This window comes from Perca flavescens, chromosome 9 (genome assembly GCF_004354835.1).
Source record: "Perca flavescens isolate YP-PL-M2 chromosome 9, PFLA_1.0, whole genome shotgun sequence".
Taxonomy (NCBI): Eukaryota; Metazoa; Chordata; class Actinopteri; order Perciformes; family Percidae; genus Perca; species Perca flavescens.
Genome location: NC_041339.1, coordinates 9,227,231 through 9,253,655, shown reverse-complemented (window position 1 = coordinate 9,253,655; position 26,425 = coordinate 9,227,231). Strand labels below are relative to the sequence as shown.

The 26,425-nt window shown below is 40.3% G+C and overlaps 1 protein-coding gene across 1 annotated transcript in view; it reads left to right on the top strand.

Annotated features, from left to right (window-relative positions):
* The window catches only part of mcf2l2 (MCF.2 cell line derived transforming sequence-like 2), a 210,835-nt gene that overhangs the window by 100,965 nt on the left and 83,445 nt on the right, over nt 1-26,425 (top strand). Inside the window, exons 15-16 of the mRNA XM_028587646.1 lie at nt 9,553-9,619; nt 19,504-19,619. Coding sequence (XP_028443447.1) covers nt 9,553-9,619; nt 19,504-19,619 — 183 coding nt within the window. The remainder of the gene's footprint in view (nt 1-9,552; nt 9,620-19,503; nt 19,620-26,425) is intronic.

The following is a 26,425-nucleotide window of genomic DNA, read 5'->3' as shown; positions in this document are numbered from 1 at the left end:
ATTTTTATTGAAATCTAGGCTACGTGCTACAGACAGAGAGGGCAAAAGAATTAAAACAATGCACATAACATTGTGCTGATCTGATTTAAAATAGGCCTATTTTCCATTGCTAGGCAGAGGAAACAAAACAATACAAACTACAGTACAAACAAACAGGCTCATAAAATTATAAAGTGCCGACTTGAATCTAAATAATTGTAAACAAGTGTCTTTCTGCAACTCGCTATGTGCGCAAGTCTTGTGACTCTGCCTTCCCCAAGGCAACATTGCTGCTCTGGTTTGATGCGGTTCTGCAGGAAGAAGCCTCTCTCTGCTGGTACACTGGAGATGGGAATTACACAGGCTACCTTGGCCAGTTTGACCCCCTCAGATAGATTTCACCGTAATCCCTAATAAGCACCTTGCAGGATGTTTAGAAAGTCAAGCCTCCCTAACCACGGAGGGCTGTCATCATAATGCATCTCGATGTGTGTTTGTGACATTAATGAAAGGGGCTGGTGCTGACTCATCCTCACTGACAATTTCTTGGCTTAAGTTATGTTAGACCGGCTGCTGCTTGTAGCTATAAAGTAATTCACAATATTTCCCTGTCTCGCCATGTCTCTGGCTTTGACTTGGTCTGTCCCATCTTAAGACCTTAAAGATGAAAAGTTATTAAAAGCTTGACTTTTCGTCATTGCACCTTTTGTTGGCAAAAACATTAATTTAACATTTAGTAATGTTCAGCAATATATGGAATGAATGTTCTCAAAGTTGCATCAGCTGATACACACATCATGTGCAATAAACCTAATTATGGCTGAGTTGATTGGAGGATAAGTCTGTGTCTGTGTGCATGAGAACAAGTGAAATTGTGCCAGCACTTGTGTTGTGTAGCTGTACACAGTAAGGTAATAGGCACACAAGACTAGCCCATTGTGACCCTGCACATTCTTAGTTATAACAAGGTTATAGAGAAGCGCTTCAGTTAGAGTCTGGGTCTTGCTTCAGCCTTTGCACTTGCAGCACAGATCTGTAGCAATGACGAGAGATCCCTGAAAGTCTGTCGTTGCTCAACATGCAAGTGTTTTCAAACAGACCACAAACATTTCTTCCATTTCCTGTAAGAGGTAGTGTTTAACAGATGGGAGCCTCTGATGCATTTGCTTTGAGCTTTATTGACTGATAACACTGTAGTGCACATCAAACAGCATTTTAGCACATCTCTATGGGCTTGTGATAGCAAGTGTGTGCCTACACACCATTGCTGGCTGTACATATTTGCTTGGTTCCGGTTGATTTTTTTTTTATGGATAGCTACAACAAAGGCTTTAAACCTAGTTTGACAAAAGGTCTCAACTAAACTCATTTTTATCGCTTTCTTCCTCAGTGGATAGATTTAACTGAGCCTTTAAACTAGACTTTAATTTGGGGCACCTCCACAAGACAGGGTACCCTGGAAATCCAGAGTTCTCGCGAGAGCACAATTTGAATTTGGTCAGCGAGTCACTCTGGCATTGAGTAATGATGCTCATTAACTATGCCCTTGTAGCCAGGTTGCACCAATCACATCAGTGTATCTGATATAGGCGGGCCAGAGGCGAGCTAAACAGATGACAACAGTTTAATCTACCAGTTAGCTCCGCTGGTAGCTAAGCGTATGGGGCTCTGGATACATCACGCTGTGTATTGTTGTGAAAGATCGTAGTGTTACCTGCAGTGAGATTTTCAAATGCATGCTTTGTGCTGCCCCTCGAGTTGGGCAACTTTCTCAACTCAATGCCAGACCCTTAATCCTTTCGGATTTGGGTTTGGATTTCCAGGCTAAAGACAGGGCTAATGAAAGACAATATAATGTTACAATGTGGGAAATGTAGGATCCACTGTTTTTGCAGTTTGACCAATTTATTTTGTCCTGAGAACAGGCGATAGATTTCCGCCAAATTCCTTGGCAAATGGACCAGGATCTCAGTTCCCATGATTCAACCCTATACTCAGATTTTCAGCTCTGAGCATTCAGATCATCTAACTGGAAGGAATCTCTGTCTGTAAGTGTGGGAGTGAGTGTGTCATTTGAATATCTCGGGAACCATTCATCCGATCTACTGATTAAGCAACGTAGAATTTCCCCTCCCAACCAAAGGCCTTTTGGCCAACCTTGGCCTTGGTCTTTGGTGTTACCTTGTTAACTTATCATAAAACTCACTTCATTCAAGCAGGACAGAAAATAAATTAAACTTGCCAAATCCGCCTAAGTTAGTCTTTACAGAGTTCAGTGTTTCCCACAGAATTAGATTCAATTTGCAGTGGTAGCTGACCCGGGGGTGGGGGGTCCACGAGTGGCAACTTTGTATAACAGCTTAAATAGACAATCTGCCCACAGTCCCCTATTCAAGGCTATAAGGGTGCAGGGGCAGTTACAGCACACAATGTAAAAAAAAAACATAAATTTGCTCGACAAAACAAAAGATACCACAAGTTATAATTCTCTTAAACAGCCAGATGCCTTCTGCATGCAAGATAAAAAATTTAAACGTAAATGTTACTGTATATGTTGTTAACTTGTTGAGCACTTGAACATGAACAAAATTGAAAACAAAATGTTTGCAACTTACCCAATTACCCTAGTGGGGATTGTTTTGTGTCTCTTACACATAAGTCAATATTGACTAGCAGGTAATGTTAACGTTACAGCCTGGTAACCTCGACAACGCAGCTGATAACGTGCTAATGTTATATCCTTACTACTAACGTTTGTTAACCTTCCTAGTGCCATTATTTACAGTTTCTCGGGCGGCAAAGTCCAAAACTGTATTGAACTTCTCCCACTGCTATTTGAGCGTTATCCCTCTGTGCACACCGTGATCGTCCACGCTGGTGCGTGTGACGTCACGTCAAGACAATCGATGAAACTTCAACAAGAGTTTGAGTGCCTGACCTCTACTGTGGAGAACCTGGGCAGAACCTGCATTCTGTCGGGTCCTCTGCCAACGATCAGACATGGAAATGAACGCTTCAGCAGACTATTCAGCCTGCATCAATGGCTTCAGAATTTCTGTACAGCGACAGGCCTGACCTATATTAGTAATTTTGACACATTTTGGTCGAGACCACAGCTATTCAGATTAGACGGGCTACATCCAAACAGAAAAGGGTCTAGACAGTTAATTTCCAATTTCACTAAATGTATTGCTGTCAATCTCCCACCTAGACTAGACTGACTAGCAACCTGTTAAAGTAAAGGCCCATTAACCAGCCTGCACGCCCCCCCTCCACACTCCCCACCCTTGACATTCTGCCCCCCTCCATTCTGTTCCTGTCAAAATCGGAACTAGGAGGAAGCGCCCAATCAGAATAAGTCAACCAGTGTTTCTTGGTATACCAGAGCGGCTCCCTTGTCTGGCGCTGCCACTATCCAGTGGGGGAGCTATGCCCTCACACACTACGTCTGCCCCTTCTGCTTTAAGGTCCCCAGATCCCTTAAAGTTTGCACTACTGAACATTGGATTTTTTTATCTTTACTGAATGCTGGCTATCCTCCACTGCCACAAGAGTTCTCATTGAGGCTTCCACCCCAGAATACGACTTCTTGTTTTTGGCACGACAAGAAAAAAGGGGGTGGGATCGCTGCTTTCTTCTCTGATGCCAGCAACAGTATAGAACGTAAATTTGCCACCTTTTGAATACCTAGCTTTTGGTATTAGGGCCCCAAAAAGCATCCTTGTCCTGTCAATATACAGGCCCCCAAAACAAAACTCAGATTTCCTTTTGGAATTTTAAGATCTGCTATCCATAGTGCTGGTTAAATATGACACTGTGCTGTTAATGGGTGATTTTAACTTCCATATTAATGACAGATCTGATCTCAGAGCTAGGGAATTCATGGACCTAGTTACAAGCCTTGATTTTGTACAACATGTGAATGGCGCAACTCATAACTGTGGGAAATCATTAGATTTAGTTTTTACACGCGGAGTAAATGCTGATATCTCCTCTATCGAGCAGACTCCCGTCTAAGATCACTTTTGTAGTTTTTATATAATATCCTAATGTGTCCTGACCCCGGAACTTACACGTATCGTCGAATCGACAGTACTGCCAAATCTATGATGGCCCAGACTCTACCAGACATTCTAAACTCCTGTTGTGCTACCGCCTCCCTAGATGACTTATCAGCGCCTTAACCAGCATGCTGGATTCTGTCGCTCCCTTAAAAACACGGAGATGAACACGGTCTAAACTAGCCCCATGGTTTAGTGACAATATTCGTACACTAAAAAAGAACTGCAGAAAATTGGAGCAAAAATGGAGGCCAATATATGTTTTGGTGTGCCACAGGGGTCAGTACTCGGCCCTATTTTATTCTGTATATATCTACTTCCCCTTGGCAATATTATGAATGCATTCAACATAAAGTTTCACTATTATGCGGACGATACTCAACTCTATGTCCCTATTCATGCAAATGACCCCACCCAACTGAACCAATTGAACCAGCTAGAGGATTGCCTATCCAAAATTAAGAGATGGATGTGCAGAAACTTTTTACTGTTGAATGCTGATAAAACAGAGCTCCTGGTAGTAAGGCCTTCCAAGTGCAAGAACTCACAAGAATTTATAGTGTGCATAGCGACATCACTGAGAGCAAAACTGTTAAAAATCTTGGTTTTATTTTCGACTCTCAGCTAAACTTCCGAGATCATATTAAGTATGTTACAAAAACTGCTTTTTACCATCGGAGCAATATTGCAAAGATTAGATCGATTTTAACAAAGCGTGATGCAGAAACTCTGATTCATGCCTTTGTGTCTTCTAGGATAGACTACTGCAATGCCCTGTTTTCCGGCCTCCCTGCATGTTCATTTAGAAGCCTGCAGCTCGTCCAAAATGCAGCAGCCAGGGTATTGACAAGGACCACGAGATATGACCATATAACTACTGTCTTAACTTCACTCCACTGGCTACCCATACAGGCAAGAGCAGATTTTAAAATCCTTCTTTTAACCTACAAATCACTGAATTGCACCCTTTTACCTAGCCGAACTGATTAAACCATATACCCCCGCACGACCACTCTGCTCCCTCTTTTAGAAATTCCTAGGGTCAAAAAGATATCGGCAGGCCACCGTGCCTTTTCTTATCGAGCACCACACCTCTGGAATAACCTTCCGTTATATGTCAGAGAAGCCAGCTCTATCACCACTTTTAAATCAAAACTCAAAACATTTCTATTTTTAAAACATTATGGAGCATTGCTATGACTTCCTCTATCTTCTTTTTCTGCCCTTGTACCACTTTTAATTTGTTTTTGTGTGTGTATATATCCGCAATGATTCTAGATGTATTTTGTATTTTAATCCTAACTTCTTACTGAATTCCCTGTTGTACAGTGTTTTGAGACCATGTCTTATGGTGATATTGCACTTGAAATAAATTTGAATTGAATTTGAATTAATAACATGCAGGCATGTGAACCGCGGATTAATTGCAAATGTAACCATCATAGTGTGAAATACAGTTTAACTGATGCTGTTACGTGAACGGGGCTCAGCTGGCTTGCATCACTTGTGTTAAAATGAACTGTACCAAAACACGGAAAACACGACATACGAGACGTTTTTATTTTTACAGGTTATGAAACTGTCTCAATTTAATACTGATAGAGGGCAGCGTAGCCCGCCGTGCAGACAGGTAGTCGGAGCTCCTGCGGATGGAGAGCTCTGCGTCCAACAGCAGCGGTTTCTTGTGGTTTTCTCTCAGCTAACCATTAAACTCCGGATGGACTCCAGCCATCTTCTCTGCGGGAAAAAGGATTGACTTCTTCTTGTATGTGTTAATTTTAATAAATAAAGTTTAAGGCTCATACCGCCACCTACATTACTTTATTGGAGTGTGTAGAATAATCAATGGCATTAATGAATCTATATGGAGGACCTATTCACAGACGAGTCTGTTGTGTTTTTTTGAGAGAGAGAGAGAGAGAGAGAGAGAGCATATACAGCAGTATGGCGGTCAACATTGATTGTGTGGCGGCCGCCACAAATATATCAATGTATGGGAATCACTGAGGTTCCACTGATTGCATTATATTTTAATTGTGATATTTTGTGTAATTTTCTAAAACTTTTTCTCAGGTAAATGTAGTAGTACAATGTTTTCTTCTAAAGTAGAAGTACACAATAAGTCATATGACATGACATGACACCGTCATAACTATGACATGACATCTGTTATGAACATGAGTCTTCTTGAATGTTCATGACTGTTGTTTGTTTATTGTTTATTTCTTTATTTGATCAGGGACAATGCACAAAAAACATTAGTCTAAAAAAGAAGAGATGTCATGTGCCAGGTTATTTTAAATAGAGCAGAAATTTGATTATATTTAATGAGGTTTTCAAAACTCAAAATGTTATATTTACTTTGAATTTTACAATTATGGTACTGGCGAGGCTTTTTATCATGAATTCTTATGGCCCGTTTATATAATGATTCAAGTAATTTTAACGATTTTTTACAGGCCTGAGACCAACTAGACATGCAATACAGAAGATGTGGAACATTCCTAGTATTGAGGTATATATTTGAGGCTTCTGTAGTTAATGAATTTCTAATATGTTTATAGTTCATCAAATTAAATTTCAATTTATTACCAATTTTTTTTATGTGACTTTTAAAACCAAGGTTTGAATCAAGTACTAGACCTAAATATTTTGTTTCATTTACATTTTTAATTTTTTGTCCATTTACGTGAATTTCTTTAGTTAGTTGTAATTTACGTTTAACTGTCTTTAGGTGTCACTGGTAAATGATGACACTTTTAATGCAAAGTTAGCATTGTTTGAGATGTTTGTGTTATGACAACTTGACAATAACAAAGACAACAATCTCTGCATTTTGACAACTTCACATTAAGTATAATACAGTATAATCTATCAATATCTTTGTTATGACAACTTCACATTAAGTTAGACAACATAACCTGTCAGAAATATGTCATGGCAGGTCTAATCAAACTTTAAAATTAAATTGTTTTAGTTTTATTTGTTTAAGCTATAGTGTGCAACAATTTTATATTAATGAAGGTCTGTTACTGTCAAGCCATTGCCAAATGAGTTGATACAAAGCTAATTAAGCCTATTCGCTCCACAAAACTCTCTGTATTTCAACATTCAATTACAGAATCTCGAGTGATGCATTTTAAGTCACCACTGAGAAAGGACAACAGTAGCATTCAGCTTTGGAGACAAAGAAGACATGAAAATTACAAGATAATTACCTCTTCTGAAGAGTCCATCATGTTTTTCACAGGTTAAACACTACTAGCTACTGTGTTAAGCAAAAGTGTCAAGATTTAACGAATGACACTTTTTGACAACAGTCATGAACATTCAAAAAGACTTCTTCATGTTTATGACGTGTCGTGTCAGTCCAATGCACACCCCTTCAAATAAAGTGTTACCGTCAGTAGTATACAGTTGAGTTGCATTTTTTTTCTTTTTCTGAGGGCCTTCTGTAAATTACTTTGGGGTACAATGAGTAACATATTACATATTTTACAATCTATAGCTGTTTGGGCCCTTTTAGTTGGGGATGCAAGGCAGTTGCCTACCTTGCCTAATGGTAAAGTCTTTTTTTTTTCTTCTGTGAAGTGTAGAACGATGACTTGTGTGTGACATAACTATGTTGTGGCACGTGTATTGCTCAGAACCCCATGAAGTTCAGTGTGAATTTGAAGTGGTTTGTATGAGCAGTTCTCAAGAAATGTGCAAGCAGCAATACCACAGGCCACGTAACTGGCCTGTTTTGAACAAGCATGTTTTCAACGGGCACTGTACAGTACTAGTACTGTAAAATGAGAAAGCAATGTGGACAATGTCAAAGCAACGATTGAAGTGGAAGGTAACTGATCTGTATGTACCGTATTTTTCGGACTATAAGTCGCTCTGGAGTATAAGTCGCATCACTCAAAAAATGCGTCATGAAGAGGAAGAAAACATATAAGTCGCATTTATTTAGAAATTTATTTCACAAACAGCCTTTTTCATCTGTCAACTACACAATAGCACACAGAACAACAGGCTGAATACGGCAGGTGTCCGGTATGTAAACGTAACACATTAACAGTTATTCAGCTATACAATAGCACACAGAACAACTAGCAGGGCGTGGAGACATAACTTGACAAGCCCCTCCCGGCAGCACGTTGTTCAAGCACCCACCTGTTGGACTCATTCCTCCACTTCTGGCCGTCTTGCTTTCAGCCCGCGATTAGCCGATTAGCTTTCTTTGATTTCTTCATTGCAATAAGAGTCACTTTTTCGCCAGTCCCTCACAAGTTTCTCCCTCATTTCAAACTTTCTTTCTACTGCTCGATTACCGTTTTTGGCTGCATATTTTACTACCTGCAGTTTATCTCTTTTCTTTCTCAGTTGTCTTTAGGAGCAGAATTCTAGTTGTCACAAGTCTAGAGCGCCCTCTCGCGGCTGTAGACGGTAATGTTTTCAGTATAAATTAACATTTAAAAACATGTTAAATTATATATATTTTGATATATAAGTCTACTTTGGCAGGAACAGTCAAAGTAGGAAAAAAAGTGCGACATATAGTCCGGAAAATACGGTAAGTTTGTCTTAATAGAATTCAAGCTGTGTTCTTTGACCTTAAACAGAGCGATGAAACAAGTTACTATTAACTATTCTGCATTAAACACTTAAGAAAAAAGACAAAAAGTCAAGGGATCAGCAAAATCATTATAATTAATCCTCTGGGCACATAAATATCTGTACCAAATCTTACAGCAATCCATCCAATAGTTTAGTTCCAATAGTGTTCCAGTCTGGACAAACAAACCAACATTGCCATTCCTAGAGCCGTGCCGCTAATATGACTAAAAGGTTGACTTTCTCTAGGTGAAAGAATTGCAACAGCATTCATTTAGCAAATCATGAAAGTTGGACATTAATGTTCAATTTCCTGTTGACTCACACGGTGAAGAAGTCCCTTTAGTTAAATATTAAGAATGCAATTACCAATTTAGAGGAAGCAACATAAAATATAGTGGAAGGAATGGTGAACCTGAGTGCTTAGCCCTGTACTTTGTTTTTTGTCTAGTTTTTGGTCAAAAATTAGGCTCTTCTTAAATTGCACTAACTGGAAGAATGTATAGGCCAAATGGCAAGAACTTAAATGTATGTGAGTCAAACTGGGCCGGTAAACAAGAAAACAATGACGTTATTTCAACTTCTTCTCTTGCAGTTGCAAGTTTCCGTTGTCCTTTTGTAATGGTGCCATATTTGTTCGTTGGGAGACAAATCCTGATGAGGTCTGATCGCAATGCTGAATCAAATACCCACAAAACACTTCCTTCTTAATGAGAGGGTAGTTTCTGCTATATATTTAATACTGGTTACTGATTTATTATTTTCTTTGTCAGCTTGCATTAAGATCCCTTCCAAAGCAAAAGTGGATGGATGAATAAATTAATGTTTTTTGGGGAGGAATTCTGCCACAGAGGTTTTATTATGATTTGCTCTGTTAGAAATCACCTCATTCTTTCCTCTTTCTCTGCAGACACATCATGACTGAGCTAATTGAAACAGAGAGGCTATATGTGGAGGAACTACAAAGCATCATGGAGGTACAGTATGACTGCTGGTTTTAGAATGTTCTTACCCAATTTACATTGCATCATGGCTTACTTAAAGTGGCTATATGTGACTTTCAGTTTGTGTTGATTTCAGCGGCCCCTTTGAACAAATGCGCTAGTGTTTTTACCACACTTTAAAGGTCTAGGAGTTAGCGTTATGAGGTCATATAGTTGCGATGAATGTTTTGCTCAGACATAAAATCATTCATTTACAATAAGAGAATACGTTGCAGATGCATCGTTGCATTTCAAGTGTTGCAAATGGTAACTACTTTGCCTACTTTGCCTACTTTGGATGTATCATGAGCTAAACAAGGTATCACTGTCACTGTGTAACGAGCCAAAGTAATATGAGTTTGTTGTAGCAACCAACATAATAATAACTTAGAGTAATATAGCGCATTTCATTAAAAACACAAGGACGCTTTACACAAGTACAGGGGGACAAGGGAAAAGAAAATAGTAGGCCAACACAAACACAGACTAAAAGGAATAACACGTCCATGCTCAATGGAAGGGGGGCATAATTTAGTCAAAAATTTGTCAGCTACTGACGTACAACCACATTGCGCAATCTAAAGTTATTTTATGAATGAAATAGACATATTACATACCTGAAGGCCAATTTGAAGTCGGTTTTGAATCATTTACAATCCCGTAATTGTCTCCATTTGTTGAAAGCCCGACCGACAGTGGGCCTCGGATTTCGCCCGTTGTCTTTCACTTTCCCTTTTAGCTTTTAGTTGTTCTTCATTTAATTTCCTTCTTTTCTGTGATGGCCCTGCCCCAGTATCAGCCATAACTACAGCAGGCCTATATAAAGAAAACTCCTGCTACTTTTTACCTGGCTGGATACTCACTAACAACTTTTACCTACATTTTCACTAACACAGGCTTTGTGTTATGCCGAAATCTGTGACCCTTCAGAATGTGTGCTTTGTAGCGCCGTCTACCTGCCGAAAATCATTTTGTGACTTCGGCAAAAATCGGACCCGGGCAAAGGCATTAATAAAAACTATACAAAAATAGCGTTCTTTTCACTGTTAGTCTCGTTTGCTGTTACAGGTAATATATGATCATCAGATGGAAAATTACTAAGTTTCAGTAACATTTAAAATGTACATATAGTCACTTTAAATTCAAAACATCTGCAATCCTACACTGTTTATTTGAATTTGTCTCTGCAGTCCTTGATCTCTGCTCTTAATACTGTTTTTGAATGTTGAACATGCCCGTTTAATACTGATTAAAGGACCATAAATTACCACTTTGGTATTGTTTTCATAGTCTTGGTCATTTGTTATATTCATTCAGTTTCTCGCCGGCTGTACAATAACAGTGTTTTACCTTCGTATAAAGTGTTGGCTTGTTTACAACTTATTTGGTCGTGGACTGTAATGTCTCTTTTCGTGTTTTAACACAGGTTTTATTTTTTTTTTTAAATAAAACCCATGTTGTAATAAAACAGATTGATTTACACTAACATCAATACTTAACAGTCATATGTATTTAAGACTGAGGTGGAATAACTTGTGTACAATTTTGAGGTAACTGTAATTGAGTATTTCCATTTGATGTTTCCCTTCTCTCCTAAGAGAGAAAAATAGTAAATATGAGCAATGTGATGCTATTGTAATAATATGATGCAGTTTTATAGATTCAACTACCCAGCAGTATATAAAGTAGTTCCATCTTGACCAGCTCTAAGGCTGCATTCACACAAAATGAGGAGTTGCTGCGATTAGGGCAGAGTTGTGCGACGGTGTGGGAGTGTTACTTAATTGGCCCATTTGTGTCGTCATGGTTCTAGCATTTAATCATGCTGTTAATCTGCTGGGTCCTACGAGATTGTCTGTCCGCACCAGATTAAAAAAACATTTACTTTTAATAACTAACCAGGATGCAAGACCTATCATAACAGTGGTGCACAAGGCCAAATTAATTGAGTTTTGTCTGATATCGCTAACGTGATTGGCCACCACAGCCTAACGTTGGGTTGCATTTCTCCAAAACTTGATTCTGTTTCAACTTTTCCCCGCAAGGCAGCTGTTTTTTTTTCGACATCCTCTGCGTTCCCAACCACCACAGCATAAACAAATTACTCACATTCAAATGAATGAGAGGACTGTCGCTTTTGCTGCAATGCTTGATTTGGTTGATTCAGCTAGTTAGCTTTCTTGATTTCAAGACATCTAGCTAGCTGAAAAAAACAATGACGTTATTTATCTGTAGAATCTGAGTTTTCTGTTGCATTTCTAAAACAACTTTTGAACGTATACATGTTCCACCAAAACAAGTTCCTTCCCGAGGCTATTTTCCAGCAGCACCGGGGCTCCGTGCAGCGCTTAGAGCCACCCATGACGAGTTTGATTGGTTTAATGAAATGCCAATAAACCAAAGCAGATTTTTCTCTCATCTCGAAATGCTATGTGAACTAGCCAGACCCTCCTCCTCCAGTTTATTAGGGTTCAAACCCCAAAGGGGTAGAACCCTATTGTTTTTGTTTAGATTTGTTATTATTAGGGTTCAAACCCTAAAAGGGTAAAACCCTATTGTTTTTGCTTCGCTTTATTATTATTTGTCATCTCCCAATGCGGCTCAAATTGCCGTGAGCTGGAATGAGCTAAAAACACCAAACTTGGCCAAATGACTGGAAATGATGTGCATTTGCTTCCCAAGAAATATAAGCCCAACTAGCCACATGGTGGGGCTACTATTAATTATCAAAAAAGTGATTTTGGAAAGGAACTTACACCGTACTGGACCCAATTCAGTACATAGATCCAAGAGCTCAGCTTTAGAAAATCTAAATTGGCATATTAGCCAGTCATTGTCATGGTCCCTGAAGTCTCTTTTTCTCCTGATTCTTCCATTAGTGTAGTCCTCCTGCAGGGCCAGCAGTGCCATCATGCAGCATTACGCACAGCTTCACTGCAGTATTTATATGTTTACAACAATTTGTGATTGTTAACACCTTGCCAACACAGCATCATAGTGGTATCCCCCACCCCGAGATACAATTTGAAGATGAAATAAAGTGTAATAGGCAAACACACTTTTCTTCATGTAGGTTTTAGCCACATGGTGGGGCTACTATTAATTATCAAAAATGTGATTTTTTGGAAAGGAACTTGAACATCATAGTTTCTTCCAAATATGGTAATTTGAAGATGAATACTGGACCCAATTCAGTACATAGATCCAAGAGCTCAGCTTTAGAAAATCTAAATGAGACGGCAATATTAGCCAGTCATTGTCATGGTCCTGAATGGAAGTCTCTTTTTCTCCTGATTCTTCCATTAGTGTAGTCCTCCTGCAGGGCCAGCAGTGCCATCATGCAGCATTACGCACAGCTTCACTGCAGTATTTACAGTGGGGGTTTCGTTAGCTGTGACTGTCCCTTCAATCCTAGCTATGTGTAGCTAGCTACAAATCACGCATAGTTAGCTTCATTTTTGGCGTAATTTCTGTATATTTACAGTTTGAATTTCATCACGCCACTTATACAACATCTCCCTAAATGTCTTATAAAGCTAACAATGGTGTCCGATTTCAAGTTAATGAATATTTGTGAATTTCAGAGGAATTCTAGGAGGAGCTAGCTCTCATTGATAGAGCTACATCCAGCCGCAGGCTCTATCAATGAGACTTGCGGACAAGCAGCGTTTATTTCCCCAATCGTTTGTTTAAATAACTCAACACATTATAATTACACACATTAAAAGATGAACTGGAACCTGTGGTAACAGATTGTTGGCGTAACAAGCTCGCTGACCGTGCTCTCACTCACACACACCGGGCATTTAGCTAGCAGGAAGAGGGGAGCTGCAGGCCCTGGAGCTCTGTCAGAGCACCAGCGTTTAGTAGTCCATTATCCAAAAACCGGTGACTTTGCGCGGGTATGGAGTGCTGTGGACTGCCAGTCGTGAGCAGGCCGGGGTGTGTGAAGGAAGGCAGGTCGGGCGGCGAGGCAGCAACACAAGCAGCACCGGCAGCTGAATTCCGACACACAGTTGGACAAAATTTGCAATTAGCCATCCATTTTCGTAAAATGGCCCATATTTGAGCCTTGCATAGTTGATTTCTCGCATAAAAAAGTTTCAGAAGTGAATTTTGTAATGGAATAGCAGAGATCTGCGCGACCTAGATTTGGAAGACTACCTGATCTCAGGTCAGTTGTGTAGCCTATGTAAATGTTGGGGCGTGACCGTTGTCTTAATACATGGGCTGACAAAGGTTCCGGTTTTTGGGAGGTTGACGTCAACTTCCAGCTTTGTTGGGATTCGCCCGTTTTCAGTGGCAGTTTCAAAATATGAAATTTTCATAGTAAAGGGGTGTCAGTGGGACTTTGAGCTTCTATGTATGTCCTATTTACCCACCAAACTGTCGTTATTCAACTATGACAGGGTAAAATCGGTTTTGCATTCTATCACCCCTTTAACGGCTGTATATTCAGACTTTGACATTTTTAATGATATATGCACAGTTTTAAAGACAGATATTTTGTTATTTACACTGTGTTCTGCAGCTATCTAAGGGTAGGGTATTTAATGGTATCCTGTATTCCATGCAGTCGGGCCATCCCCTCCTCCTGCGCTCTGTAGCTGACAATGTGACGGCGAGACAGTGCCGATTAAATATTAAGAACACATTTTTATTTAAGATTTGAGTTGGAGGTGTTTATGGAACAGTTATCACTCAGTACAAGCGCAAATAACACTGCTGGATTTCATCTTCATGGTAATGTGGATGATATGGAGTGAAAGAATGTGTGTGAGGCATCAATATTAGAAAATATTATGAGTAATCTTATTCCCATTTATTCTCTGCAGTCTGACCGCACATTCTCCCATCAAGTTTGTTTTTTGTTTCACAACATTTACGTGGAAGTGGCGTACGCACATTTTCAACCCTGTTTTGTGCTACGCCACGTTTATAAATGAGACCCCTGGAACTGAAGTGTCATATTGATTGGTGCATGTAGGTGTGGCTTATTTAGCATTATATGCTAAATTAGGCCTTTTCTCAAGTTAGAGACATGGAAATTGTCACCACAAGTGATGTCGATGTACTTCCCATTAAATATGATGCCATTTGGCCTGATGATGGTGCTATAACTTTGAAAAGCCACACCCCTCACCCTGTGAGCTCGATTAACTTGCAATTTCTCCAGGTCCAGGTCAATGTGCTCTACAAACAATTATCACAATTATGGATTGTTTGCTAATTTCCATAATGTGAAAAACTGTAAAATTTCTCAATTATGATTCTATCAACACCAAAATTGGTATGCAGCCTTGCAGGACTCATATACGCATTTCTACTATAAAGGAACACGACTGGGGAAAAACCATGGCTACACTCAATTTAATAATTCATATTAAATTCATTGGCCATAACTCACTAACAGTTTGACCAATCATCATATTTATAACATATCTTCAGTTCATCTTGAGGAATAGGCCTATGCAAATTTTGAGTTTAACCCATAGGTGGCACCAAAAACACCACAAAAACCCAGTGCCAATTTTCATTAAAATATGAAAAAGGGGGGCAAAATGGCAGGACTTATTGACTTACTGTGCATGTGTCAGCGGGTGTGTGTGTCTCCTGCATGCGCAGTACAGCAGGTGTAGCGGGGAGTTGCTACATCAAGTTGCTACATCCCTAGAAGCTCATTGATTCAGTTCGCTGGCTAGCGCCAAAAAAGTGGTCATCCACCAAAAACTGATTGCCGTCTACCCTAAATGCAAATGATAGTTATTTATTCACAGACACATGTAAGATGAATGCCCAGACTTTTGGGCTCTCCGGCATTTTGTTTTGTTGCCGACTGTTGCAGTCGCTCCAGTCGTTCTGCGCGCTATAACAGCTTCCCCAGCAGGCTGATCCAGGCTCCCTGTTCCCCCCCGCCCGGGCCAAATAGTTACCTGGGTTGATATTGATCCTGCGAATAGGCCATGTCTGTAATTTGTAAAGAAAAAATGACCCTCCATATTTCGCCGAACACCAATGTCCTGTGGTAATTAGTCCTGTGCGAATCGACATGTCTGTGATTTGGCAGGGTCATATATAATTTTCCCTCTAAAGGAGCTGTTTGTAACTTTCAGTTTGTGTTAATTCTAGCGGCCGCTTTGGACAAAAGTGGTAGTGTTTTGCCACACCTGCTGTCGTAAAGGTCTTTTCTTTATGGTGCTGTATTACACACTGTATTACTGAGTTAGCGTTATCAGGAGGTCATATAGTTGCGATAAATGTTGTGCTTAGACAGAAATTAATAATTAACAATAAGATAATACATTACCGATGCACCGTTGCATTTCAAGTGTTGCATATGGTAACTTACTACTTTGGATGTATCGTGAGCTAAATTGGGCCTCACTGTCACTGTGTCATAAGCCAAAGCATTAAGCGTTTGTTGTAGCAACCAACGTAATAATAAATATAGCCACAAGCGGCAATTTGTGTGTTCAAACCCTTTTTTCGGCATCTCAAAGCACTTTCACTTATTACAGGTACCTTTCACTCACGTTCATACACTTTGCCACCAACCTTCTGAATGTTAGGCAAATGCTTTACCGCCTGAGCTACAGCAGGCTTGGGAAGCAGCCCAATCGCCAAAAAGCAGAAAGCAGCATTGAGCAGATGCCAAATCGCCAAAGTCAAAGCCGCAAGCAGAGTTGAGCAGGTTTGTAGCTTCACAAAGCTGAGCACAACCACTTCAGATGGGTTAATGCTCTATAGAACCAACCAAACACCTGTTTCATCAGTACAATAGATTCAAGCAAGTCCCACGATTTCGCCCCCTTTATCGGATTTTAAAGAAACTTGGTACAGTACAGGCCAAAAGTTTGGACACACCTTCTCATTCAATGCGTTTTCTTTATTTTCATGACTATTCACATTGTAGATTCTCACTGAAGGCATCAAAACTATGAATGAACACATATAGAATTATGTACTTAACAAAATTGTGAAATAACTGAAAACATGTCTTATATTTTAGATTCCTCAAAGTAGCCACCCTTTGCTTTTTTGATAGCGCTGCAAACCCTTGGTGTTCTCTCAATGAGCTACATGAGTTAGTCACCTGAAATGGTTTTCACTTCACAGGTGTGCCTTGTCAGGGTTAATTAGTGGAATTTTTTTCCCTTTTAATGGGGTTGGGACCATCAGTTGTGTGTGCAGAAGTCAGGTTGATACACAGCCGACAGCCCTATTGGACAACTGTTAGAATTCATATTATGGCAAGAACCAAGAATAAAGAGAAACGAGTGGCCATCATTACTTTAACAAATGAAGGTCAGTCAGTCTGGAAAATTGAGAAAACTTTGAATGTGTCCCCAAGTGCAGTCGCAAAAACCATCAAGCGCTACACCAAAACTGGCTCACATGAGGACCGCCCCAGGAAAGGAAGACCAAGAGTCCCCTCTGCTGCTGAGGATAAGTTCATCCGAGTCACCAGCCTCAGAGATCGCAAGTTAACAGCAGCTCAGATTAGAGACCAGATGAATGCCACACAGAGTTCTAGCAGCAGACACATCTCTAGAACAACTGTTAAGAGGAGACTGGGTGAATCAGGCCTTCATGGTCAAGTAGCTGCTAGGAAACCACTGCTAAGGAGAGGCAACAAGCAGAAGAGATTTGTTTGGGCCAATAAAACACAAGAAATGGACATTAGACCAGTGGAAATCTGTGCTTTGGTCTGATGAGTCCAAATTTGAGATCTTTGGTTCCAACTGCCGTGTCTTTGTGCGACGCAGAAAAGGTGAACGGATGGATTCTACATGCCTGGTTCCCACCGTGAAGCATGGAGGAGGAGGTGTGATGGTATGGGGGTACTTTGCTGGTGACACTGTTGGGGATTTATTCAAAATTGAAGGCATACTGCAACCAGCATGGCTACCACAGCATCCTGCAGCGACATGCCATCCCATCCGGTTTGCGTTTAGTTGGACCATCATTTATTTTTCAACAGGACAATGACCGCAAACACACCTCCAGGCTGTGTAAGGGCTATTTGACCAAGAAGGAGAGTGATGGAGTGCTGCGCCAGATGACCTGGCCTCCACAGTCACCGGACCTGAACCCAATCAAGATGTTTTGGGGTGAGCTGGACCGCAGAGTGAAGGCAAAAGGGCCAACAAGTGCTAAGCATCTCTGGGAACTCCTTCAAGACTGTTGGAAAACCATTTCAGGTGACTACCTCTTGAAGCTCATCAAGAGAATGCCAAGAGTGTGCAAAGCAGTAATCAGAGCAAAGGGTGGCTACTTTGAGGAATCTAAAATATAATTGTTTTTGAAATGTTTTCAGTTATTTCACACTTTTTTGTTAAGTACATAATTCCTATATACTACATGTTGTGGGGCCCTATTTTAATGATCTGAAACGCAAGTATCAAACGCCAAACGCTTTGTGGGTGGATCTCGGGTGCTGTTGCTATTATACCGGCGGGATAAATGACTCTTGCGGCCGACGCAAATTGGTTGGTCTTAAGTAGCTACATTACTCATAGGTGTGGTTTGGGTGTAATGTGCAATAAACCAATCGGATCTGGTCTGTGCGGCGGAATTGTTTTCTGAAACTGCAAAATAGCACTAGGGGACATTTGCGCCAGAATACACCTACTCTTTTTGCTGAACCGCCCCAGGGAGCGCAAGTTCATTCCCTAATTTATTATGTGAGTCTGTGGAGGGTGCAAAATAGGAATGATACATGCGTTGGTGTACAAAGTCAATTGCGCTGGGTGCAAGATAGGGCCCGTGGTGTTAAATGTCTCCATCAATTTTAGACAGGATTGCTATAGCAGAACTTGAGTTATAGGCAAATTCCTGCTCGACCCGCCCTTAAGGAAGTTCTTTGATTGATGGCGACCATGTTTTGTGACGAATCTTGCTCATTTATAGTAGAAATGTGTATCTCAGTCCCACAAGGCCATACACCAATTTTGGTCTTAATACAATCAAAACTGAAAAAGTTCTATTAATTTAATTGTTTTTCACATTATGCAAATTAGCTAAATACCATAATGGCAGGCGTTTATGGTAAGCCTATACCTGAAGATGGACTGAATATATGTTACAAATTGCATAATGATTACTAACTAAGCGTTAGTGAGTTATGGCCAATTTCCTGCTAAGCCCTGCCCTTTGCAAAATTCTTTGATTGATGGCAGTCATGTATTTTCACCAATCTTGCTCATTCATAGTAGAAGTATGTATCCCAGTCCTACAAGGCTGTGTTTATAGAATCAAAATTGACAAAGTTCTATTAATTTTACTGTTTTTCACATTATGCTAATTAGCAAAATATCCACCATGGCAGACCTTTTTGGTCCAAGAGGCTTTTTTGTAGAACACATTGAGCTGCATATGTGTGAAATTTCAGGACAATTGGACTTACGGTGTGAAAAATCACTTTTTTATCATTAATTACAGTGCCACCATGAGGTTGACTGGGCTCATATTTCTTGGGAATCTAATGCACATTTCCAGTTATTGGGCCAATTTTGTGTTTCTAGCTCATTCCAGCTCATGGCAATTTGAGACGCGGTGGAAGACGAATAATAATAATAACAAACCAGAGCAAAAACAATAATGACTTCGATTTATATCTATATTTATATCTATATTGATACTAATCGTGCAATTGTGCAAATAGGGCTATAGTGATATACTGTATTCCGGTTCAGCCGATTAGCATAAATTTAAACCGGTTTAGCCTTGTACACCGGACCGGTTAAACTGGAAATCGGCCCAACTTGTATCAACTAGTATTTATTTATTTATCTTTATCTTTTAACATTACCCTGGCATAGATCCTGCATAATTATAATAAATCATTATTCTACTTTCCTCCTCAATCTTCTACCCAGGGTTATTTTACAGAGCTGGATAACTCAGAGCTCAGCCACCTCATCCCCCCGTCCATTGGGAAAAGAAGGGATGTGCTGTTTGGCAACCTGCCAGAGATATATGAATTTCATAACAGGTAGGTGGAATGCAGTTTGTACATTTCCCTGCATTATGCTTTATTGTATTTGGGAAACACTGAATTATCGGTAACAAACAAGGCTGACCACAGGATAAAATGGTATAAAGATGACTAAGAAGCTACTCCACAAAACATTACTGACAGAACTATGTGACAAGAGTTTAGAATTATTAAAAAAAAAATCTTAAAGTGATCGATCAAATAAATTAGATGAAAAAAGGGTTATATCACTGTCTGAAGGCTTCTTAAACATCAGATGAAGTGATTCTTACCTCTAATACAGATTATGCTGAGTCCTTAATAAATTAGTAATGACACAAAATGATGACAACCTGTTGACTATAGATGAAATTTATTCAATCTCATTAAACTTTGCACCCTTTAAGGACACATACAGGTATTGGTACTTTGGGTTTGATCATAGCTCTGCCTGCTAAGCTACGCCACCCTTATTTACTATTGCTACATCTGTCAACCTTTCCATTCTAGCATTCAGAAGCAGTTTACAGTCATAACAGCCACACCCAAAATGTGTTGAATGCAATTTTTTTAAACAATGAGTTCCATTTCACAGAAGTAAAGTAGGTGTTTCCCTTCCTGGGCACCGCAAATGCCCTACCTGCCCTACTAATGCCAGTATCCTCACTTCACTCCAAATAATTTTTTTTTAAATATTTAATTTAGTTGTGTCCACCAATCATAGCAAATAATAAAATAATGTGTTAATATCTGTGTTAATATGCTAATATCTGATTTAGTTTGGCCCTATAAAACATGGATATGCAGCGATGTCACTTTTCTGATCAGTCAACTTGATTACTGTACACAGCCTGCCTGTACTCAGTTGGGTATTAGCTAGCTTGTTGAGTGACTCCAACAAGGATGATAAGACTTTGTGGTCTCCAGGTCTTAACTGAGATTACCTTGATGACACCAGGGTAATTTTCTAAGACTTGACAAAGCTCCTCCAGAGCCACAGAAGACACATGTTGTTGTGGCCATATTTAATTTGGCAAAATACTTAATTGATAGAAACAATGGCACGCTGAATTGTTGTTTAGAGCAACTGAGACATCAATTCAATTCAATTTTATTTATAGTATCAAATCATAACGAGTTATCTCGAGACACTTTACAGATATAGTAGGTCTAGACCACACTCTATAATTTACAAAGCCCCAACAATTCCAACAATTGCAGTAATTCCCTCAAGAGCAAGCAGTGCGACAGTGCTGAGGAAAAACTCCCTCTTGGGAAGAAACCTCGGACAGACCCAGGCTCTTGGTAGGCGGTGTCTGACGGGCCGGTTGGGGATATGATGAACAGTGGCGATAATAATCAAATTAATAATGGAACAGTGACTTCAAATGGTAGTTGTAGTAGTTCATGTCATATCAGGGCGCTGCAGGGCGTTACAGGATGTAGCGTGGCCCAGCAGAGCATGGATGGACTTAACAGGAAGCAGCAGGGTTCAGCTGGACGCAGCATGACATTACAGGGCACCGCTGAGCTCAGCAGGACCACGGCGACAGCTGCAACCAGGATCTTGGTGTCAACGTTCTCCAAGGAAATACGCTGGGTGAAAAAACATAAGGACTCCGGGGAGTAAACTCCCCAGAAGCTAGGATTAGTAACAAGCATTTCTGGGACGGGATGCACACAAATGGTAATAGAAAGGGAGAGGAGAGAGCAGCTCAGTGTGTCAAAGGAAGGAAGGAAGTCCCCCGGCAGTCTAAAACTATAACAGCGTAACTAAGAGAGACAGGACATAAGGAGAGGTAGCATGTTCGGGTTTTGAACTCTCCCCTGCCGGATCGGGCTGTGCTGGCCTGCCTCCCTCTACTTTTGTTATATATTATTAATCTAACAATTATGAAGAGAAGCAGGTGGGGCAGTTAGGTGGACACTGCAACTCCTCACTCCCTAACTATAAGCTTTATCAAATAGAAGAGTTTTAAGTTCATTCTTGAATGAGGTGACAGGAGCCAGATTGGGAGCTGGTTCCATAGGAGAGGAGCCTGATAACTAAAGGCTCTTGCTCCCATTCTACTTTTAGAGGCTCTAGGTACCACGAGTAACTCTGCAGTCTGGGAGCGCAGTCCTCTAGTGGGACAATAGAAGGAGCTCTTCTAGATATGATGGTGCTTGACCATTTAGAGCTTTGTAGGTCAGGAGAAGGATTTTAAAATCAATCCTGTATTTTACAGGAAGCCAATGCAGAGAAGCTACTACAGGAGAAATATGATCTCTTTTCTTAGTTCTTGTGAGAACACGCGCTGCAGCATTCTGGATCAGCTGGAGAGTCTTAAGGGACTTATTTGAGCAACCTGACAGTAGGGAATTACAATAGTCCAGCCTGGAAGTAACAAATGCATGGACTTTTCAGCATTGTTTTGAGACAGGATATTCCTAATTTTGGCAATGTTACGAAAATGAAAAAAGGCTGTTCTTGAGGTTTGTTTTAGATGGGCGTTAAAGGATATATCCTGATCAAAAATAACCCCTAGATTTCTGACAGTAGTGCTGGAGGCCAGGGCAATACCATCCAGAGTAGCTATGTCTTTAGATAATGAGGTTCGGAGGTGTTTAGGGCCCAGCCCAATAACTTAAGTTTTGTTTGAGTTTAACATCAGAAATTATAGGTCATCCAGGATTTTATATCTTTCATGCACGCTTGAAGTTTAGCTAGCTGACTAGTTTCGTCTGGTTTGATTGACAAGTATAATTGGGTGTCATCCGCATAACAGTGAAAGTTAATTGTTTCCTAATAATATTACCAAGAAGAAGTATATATAAGGAGAATAGAATTGGTCCAAGCACTGAGCCTTATGGAACGCCATGGCTAACTTTAGCGTACTTGGAGGATTTATCATTAACATCGATCAGAGAAATAGGACTTAAACCAGCTTAGAGCAATTCCTTTAATGCCAACTAAGTGTTCCAATCTCTGCAACAGGATTGCATGGTCAATAGTGTCAAATGCAGCACTAAGATCTAGTAAAACAAGAATGGAGACAAGTCCTTTGTCTGCAGTAGTTAGAAGGTCGTTAGTAATTTTCACCAGTGCCGTCTCTGTGCTATGATGCTTTCTAAATCCTGATTGAAAGTCATCAAATAAACTATTGCTATGTAGAAAATCACATAACTGATTAGCAACCACCTTCTCAAGGATCTTGGATAGAAAGGGAAGGTTAGATATAGGTCTATAGTTTGCTAAGACCTCAGGATCGAGGGTGGTTTTTTTCAGAAGAGGTTTTATCACAGCTATTTTAAATGACTGCGGTACATAACCTGTTAATAAGGACATATTGATCATATCTAGTAATGAAGTGTTAACCACGGCTACGCTTCTTTGAGTAGTCTCGTTGGGATGGGGTCTACGAGACAGGTAAATGGCTTAGCCGAGGATATCTTTAACATTAATTGTTGAAGGTCTATGGGATAAAAGCAGTCTAAGTATATGTCAGGACTAGTCGTTCTTTCTAGCGGTCCTGCATTTAAAGGTGAACTGTTAGAAGTTGAGGGCAAAAGGTGATGAATTTTATCTCTAATTGTTTTAATTTTATCATTAAAGAAGCTCATGAAGTCATCACTACTCAGAGCTAGAGGAATAGATGGCTCAGTAGAGCTGTGGCTATCTGTCAGCCTGGCTACAGTGCTGAAAAGAAACCCTGGGTTGTTCTTATTTTCTTCTATTAGTGATGAGTAATAGTCTGATCTGGCCTTTCTTAGGGCCTTCCTATAGGTTTTGAGACTTTCTTGCCAATCCAAACAGGATTCTTCCATTTTGGTGGAACGCCACTTACTTTCGAGGTTTGCGAGTTTGGGAGTTATACCAAGGTGCTAGTTTACTTTGCTTCATCATCTTCTTTTTAAGGGGAGCAACAGAGTCTAAGGTTGTCTGTAGGCAAGTCGTAGCACCGTCTACAAATGTATCAATTTGAGAGGGACTGAGGTTAACATAAAGGTCCTCTGTTATGTTAAGGCATGACATAGAGTCAAATGCTGTTGGAACATCTTCCTTAAATTTAGCTATAGCACTGTCAGATAGGCATCTAGTGTAGAAGCTTTTATCTAATTTGGTATAGTCAGGTAGTAAGAATTCGAAAGTAATTAAAGAATGATCTGATAATACCAAATTCTGCAGAAATATTATTAAATCCTCAATTTCAATACCATATACCAGCACAAGGTCGAGGGTGTGGTTAAAACAGTGCGTCACCTTGTGTACACTCTGACTGAAACCGATTGAATCCAGTAATGACTTGAAAGCAGTACTAAGGCTATCATTGTCAACGTCCACATGGATATTAAAATCACCTACAATAGATACTTTGTCTGATTTAAGGACTAAACATGATAAAAACTCTGAGAATTCAGATAAAAATTCAGAATACGGCCCTGTAAATAACAACGAATATAATTGGCTGTAATGTTTTCCATTTTGGATGTTGAAGATTAAGAACAAGACTTTCAAACGAGTTATAATTTAGTTTAGGTTTAGGATTAATTAACAGGCTTGAATCAAAGATGGCTGGAACTCCCCCTCCTCGGCCTGAGCCTCTAGGAATTTGAGTATTAATATGACTGGGAGGAGTGGCTTCATTTAGACTAACATATTCTTCATGGCCCAGCCAGGTTTCAGTAAGACAAAATAAATCAATGTTATTATCTGATATCAAATCGTTTACCAATACTGCTTTAGAAGACAGAGATCTAATATTTAATAGTCCACATCTAATTTTCCTATTTTGTTTTATCGTTGCAGTCGTTTTAATTCCAATTAGGTTGTTAAGTATAGCGCATCTTTTGTTTACCTTTGATTTAACCGATCTGAGTCGGGGGACAGACACCGTGTTTATTAGACTATGAGTGGGCGACTGCTCCAACGGAAGCACAGAGGGGCGCATATCACTGCACTTCTGATTACTAATATCAAACTTGGGTTGTCATGGTTTATGTCCGATAAACTTGGTGAGATTTTTTTATATGAGTGCGGCTCCGTCCCAGGTGGGATGAATGCCGTCTCTCTCAATCAGACCAGGCTTTCCCCAGAACGCCCTCCAGTTATTCACATAGACCACATCATTAGCTGGGCACCACCCCGACAACCAGCGGTGGAAGGATGACGTACGGCTGTACATTTCATCATTGGTCAGGTTTGGCAGGGGTCCAGAGAAAACTACTGAGTCCGACATTGTCTTTGCGTATGCACAAAGTGACTCAACATTAATTTTAGTGATCTCCGATTTACGACCATTACCCCCTACGTGAAGTATGATCTTACTGTATTTACAGCTTTTTAGCCAGCAGCTTTAGATGGGTTTCTATATCACCCGCTCTGGCCCCGGGGGCACATATGACTGTAGCCCCCGGGGCCGCCAGCATCACATACAGTATTGCAGTATAGAGCTCCCAATAACCCGAATAGGCTTCTCAGCGGGTGTATCACTGAGTAGGGAGAAACTGTTGGAGAGGCGAAGACGCTCCGGTTTAGAGCGACCGTCATCATGTGCACTCCCTGGTTTAGATCTAACGCTACGCTTCCCTCTAACGCTACGCTTCCCTCGGACAGTCACCCACTCGCCCGGCTGCTCGGGGTCTGCCGGGGTATGTTGGCCCCCATTAGCTACATGGCGCTGGCTAGCTACGGAAGCATACGATTCTGATTCCATGGTGTGGAGCCGTGCCTCAAACAGACTAAGCCTTGCCTCCAGAGCAGCGAATATACTACATTTATTACATGTATCGTTATCACTAAGGGAGGCAGAGGAATAGCTAAACATTTGACACACAGAGCAAGAAAGAGCAGGAGAGGGAGAGGAATTAGCCATTGCTAATGGCTAAGCTAAAGTAGCTAACAACATTTTAACAATTGTAAATTCAGCGAGTCAGTGGCTGTAAGTGAAGCTAAGTATAAGTGCTTGAGTAGAACAATTGTAATTCAAATGCAATCCAGGCAAATAGCCGCTAATTTAAACAATAAAGCAGAGTTGAGTAAGTTTTTGCTGAAGCAGCAAACTAGCGTTTATCAATGCGACTGTCCCTTCATTATCAATAGTTTGTTTGATAAGGAGATGAGTAGAGTAGACACACACTTACCCAAGAAGATCCAAATGAATAACTGTACTGAAGGAATGTCCAAGTTGTTGAAGCTGAAAATAGAAAAATTACAGCAGCAATGTTTCCATCCACACATTTTTATGCGAATTAAGTGATATTGAATAAAAAATGCCTAATTGAAACAATAAAATTTGATTGAATTTCATGGATATTCACTCAAAGTTTATATGTTCAGTCTCATCGGATTTTCTCTTGATCAATATACAGCTTATGCAATAAATGCTGATGGAAACGTTTCAAATAAATAATGAAATGTGATTAAAGACATTTTATGGTTAAACAGACACACCTGTACAGGTCAGAAGTGGTGAAGACTGTGCGCCCAATGCACACTGCCGGGAGTGCCTACGCAAATGTTCCTTATGATGCAACGATTGTATACTACAGCCTGGAGTAATATGTTTGATAGCCAGCCCTTTCAGCAGAGGGTCTAATCGGGACGTGAGTCCCATCTATTGTGCAATACACCTGTGGCACAAGGTGCGCTATATAATTATGCAGCGAGATCTCATGCACCTTATCCACTCCAGGTAGGTGTATACCTTTGCATCATCCTTGTTCTGATGGCATTGCACACGGCGTAAACACACGGTGGTCATGCTGACCCAAACGTTTTGCCTACCACTCGTACTCTACGCATGTAGCCAGTTTGTGGAGCGCAATGGCGATACGCTTCTCGG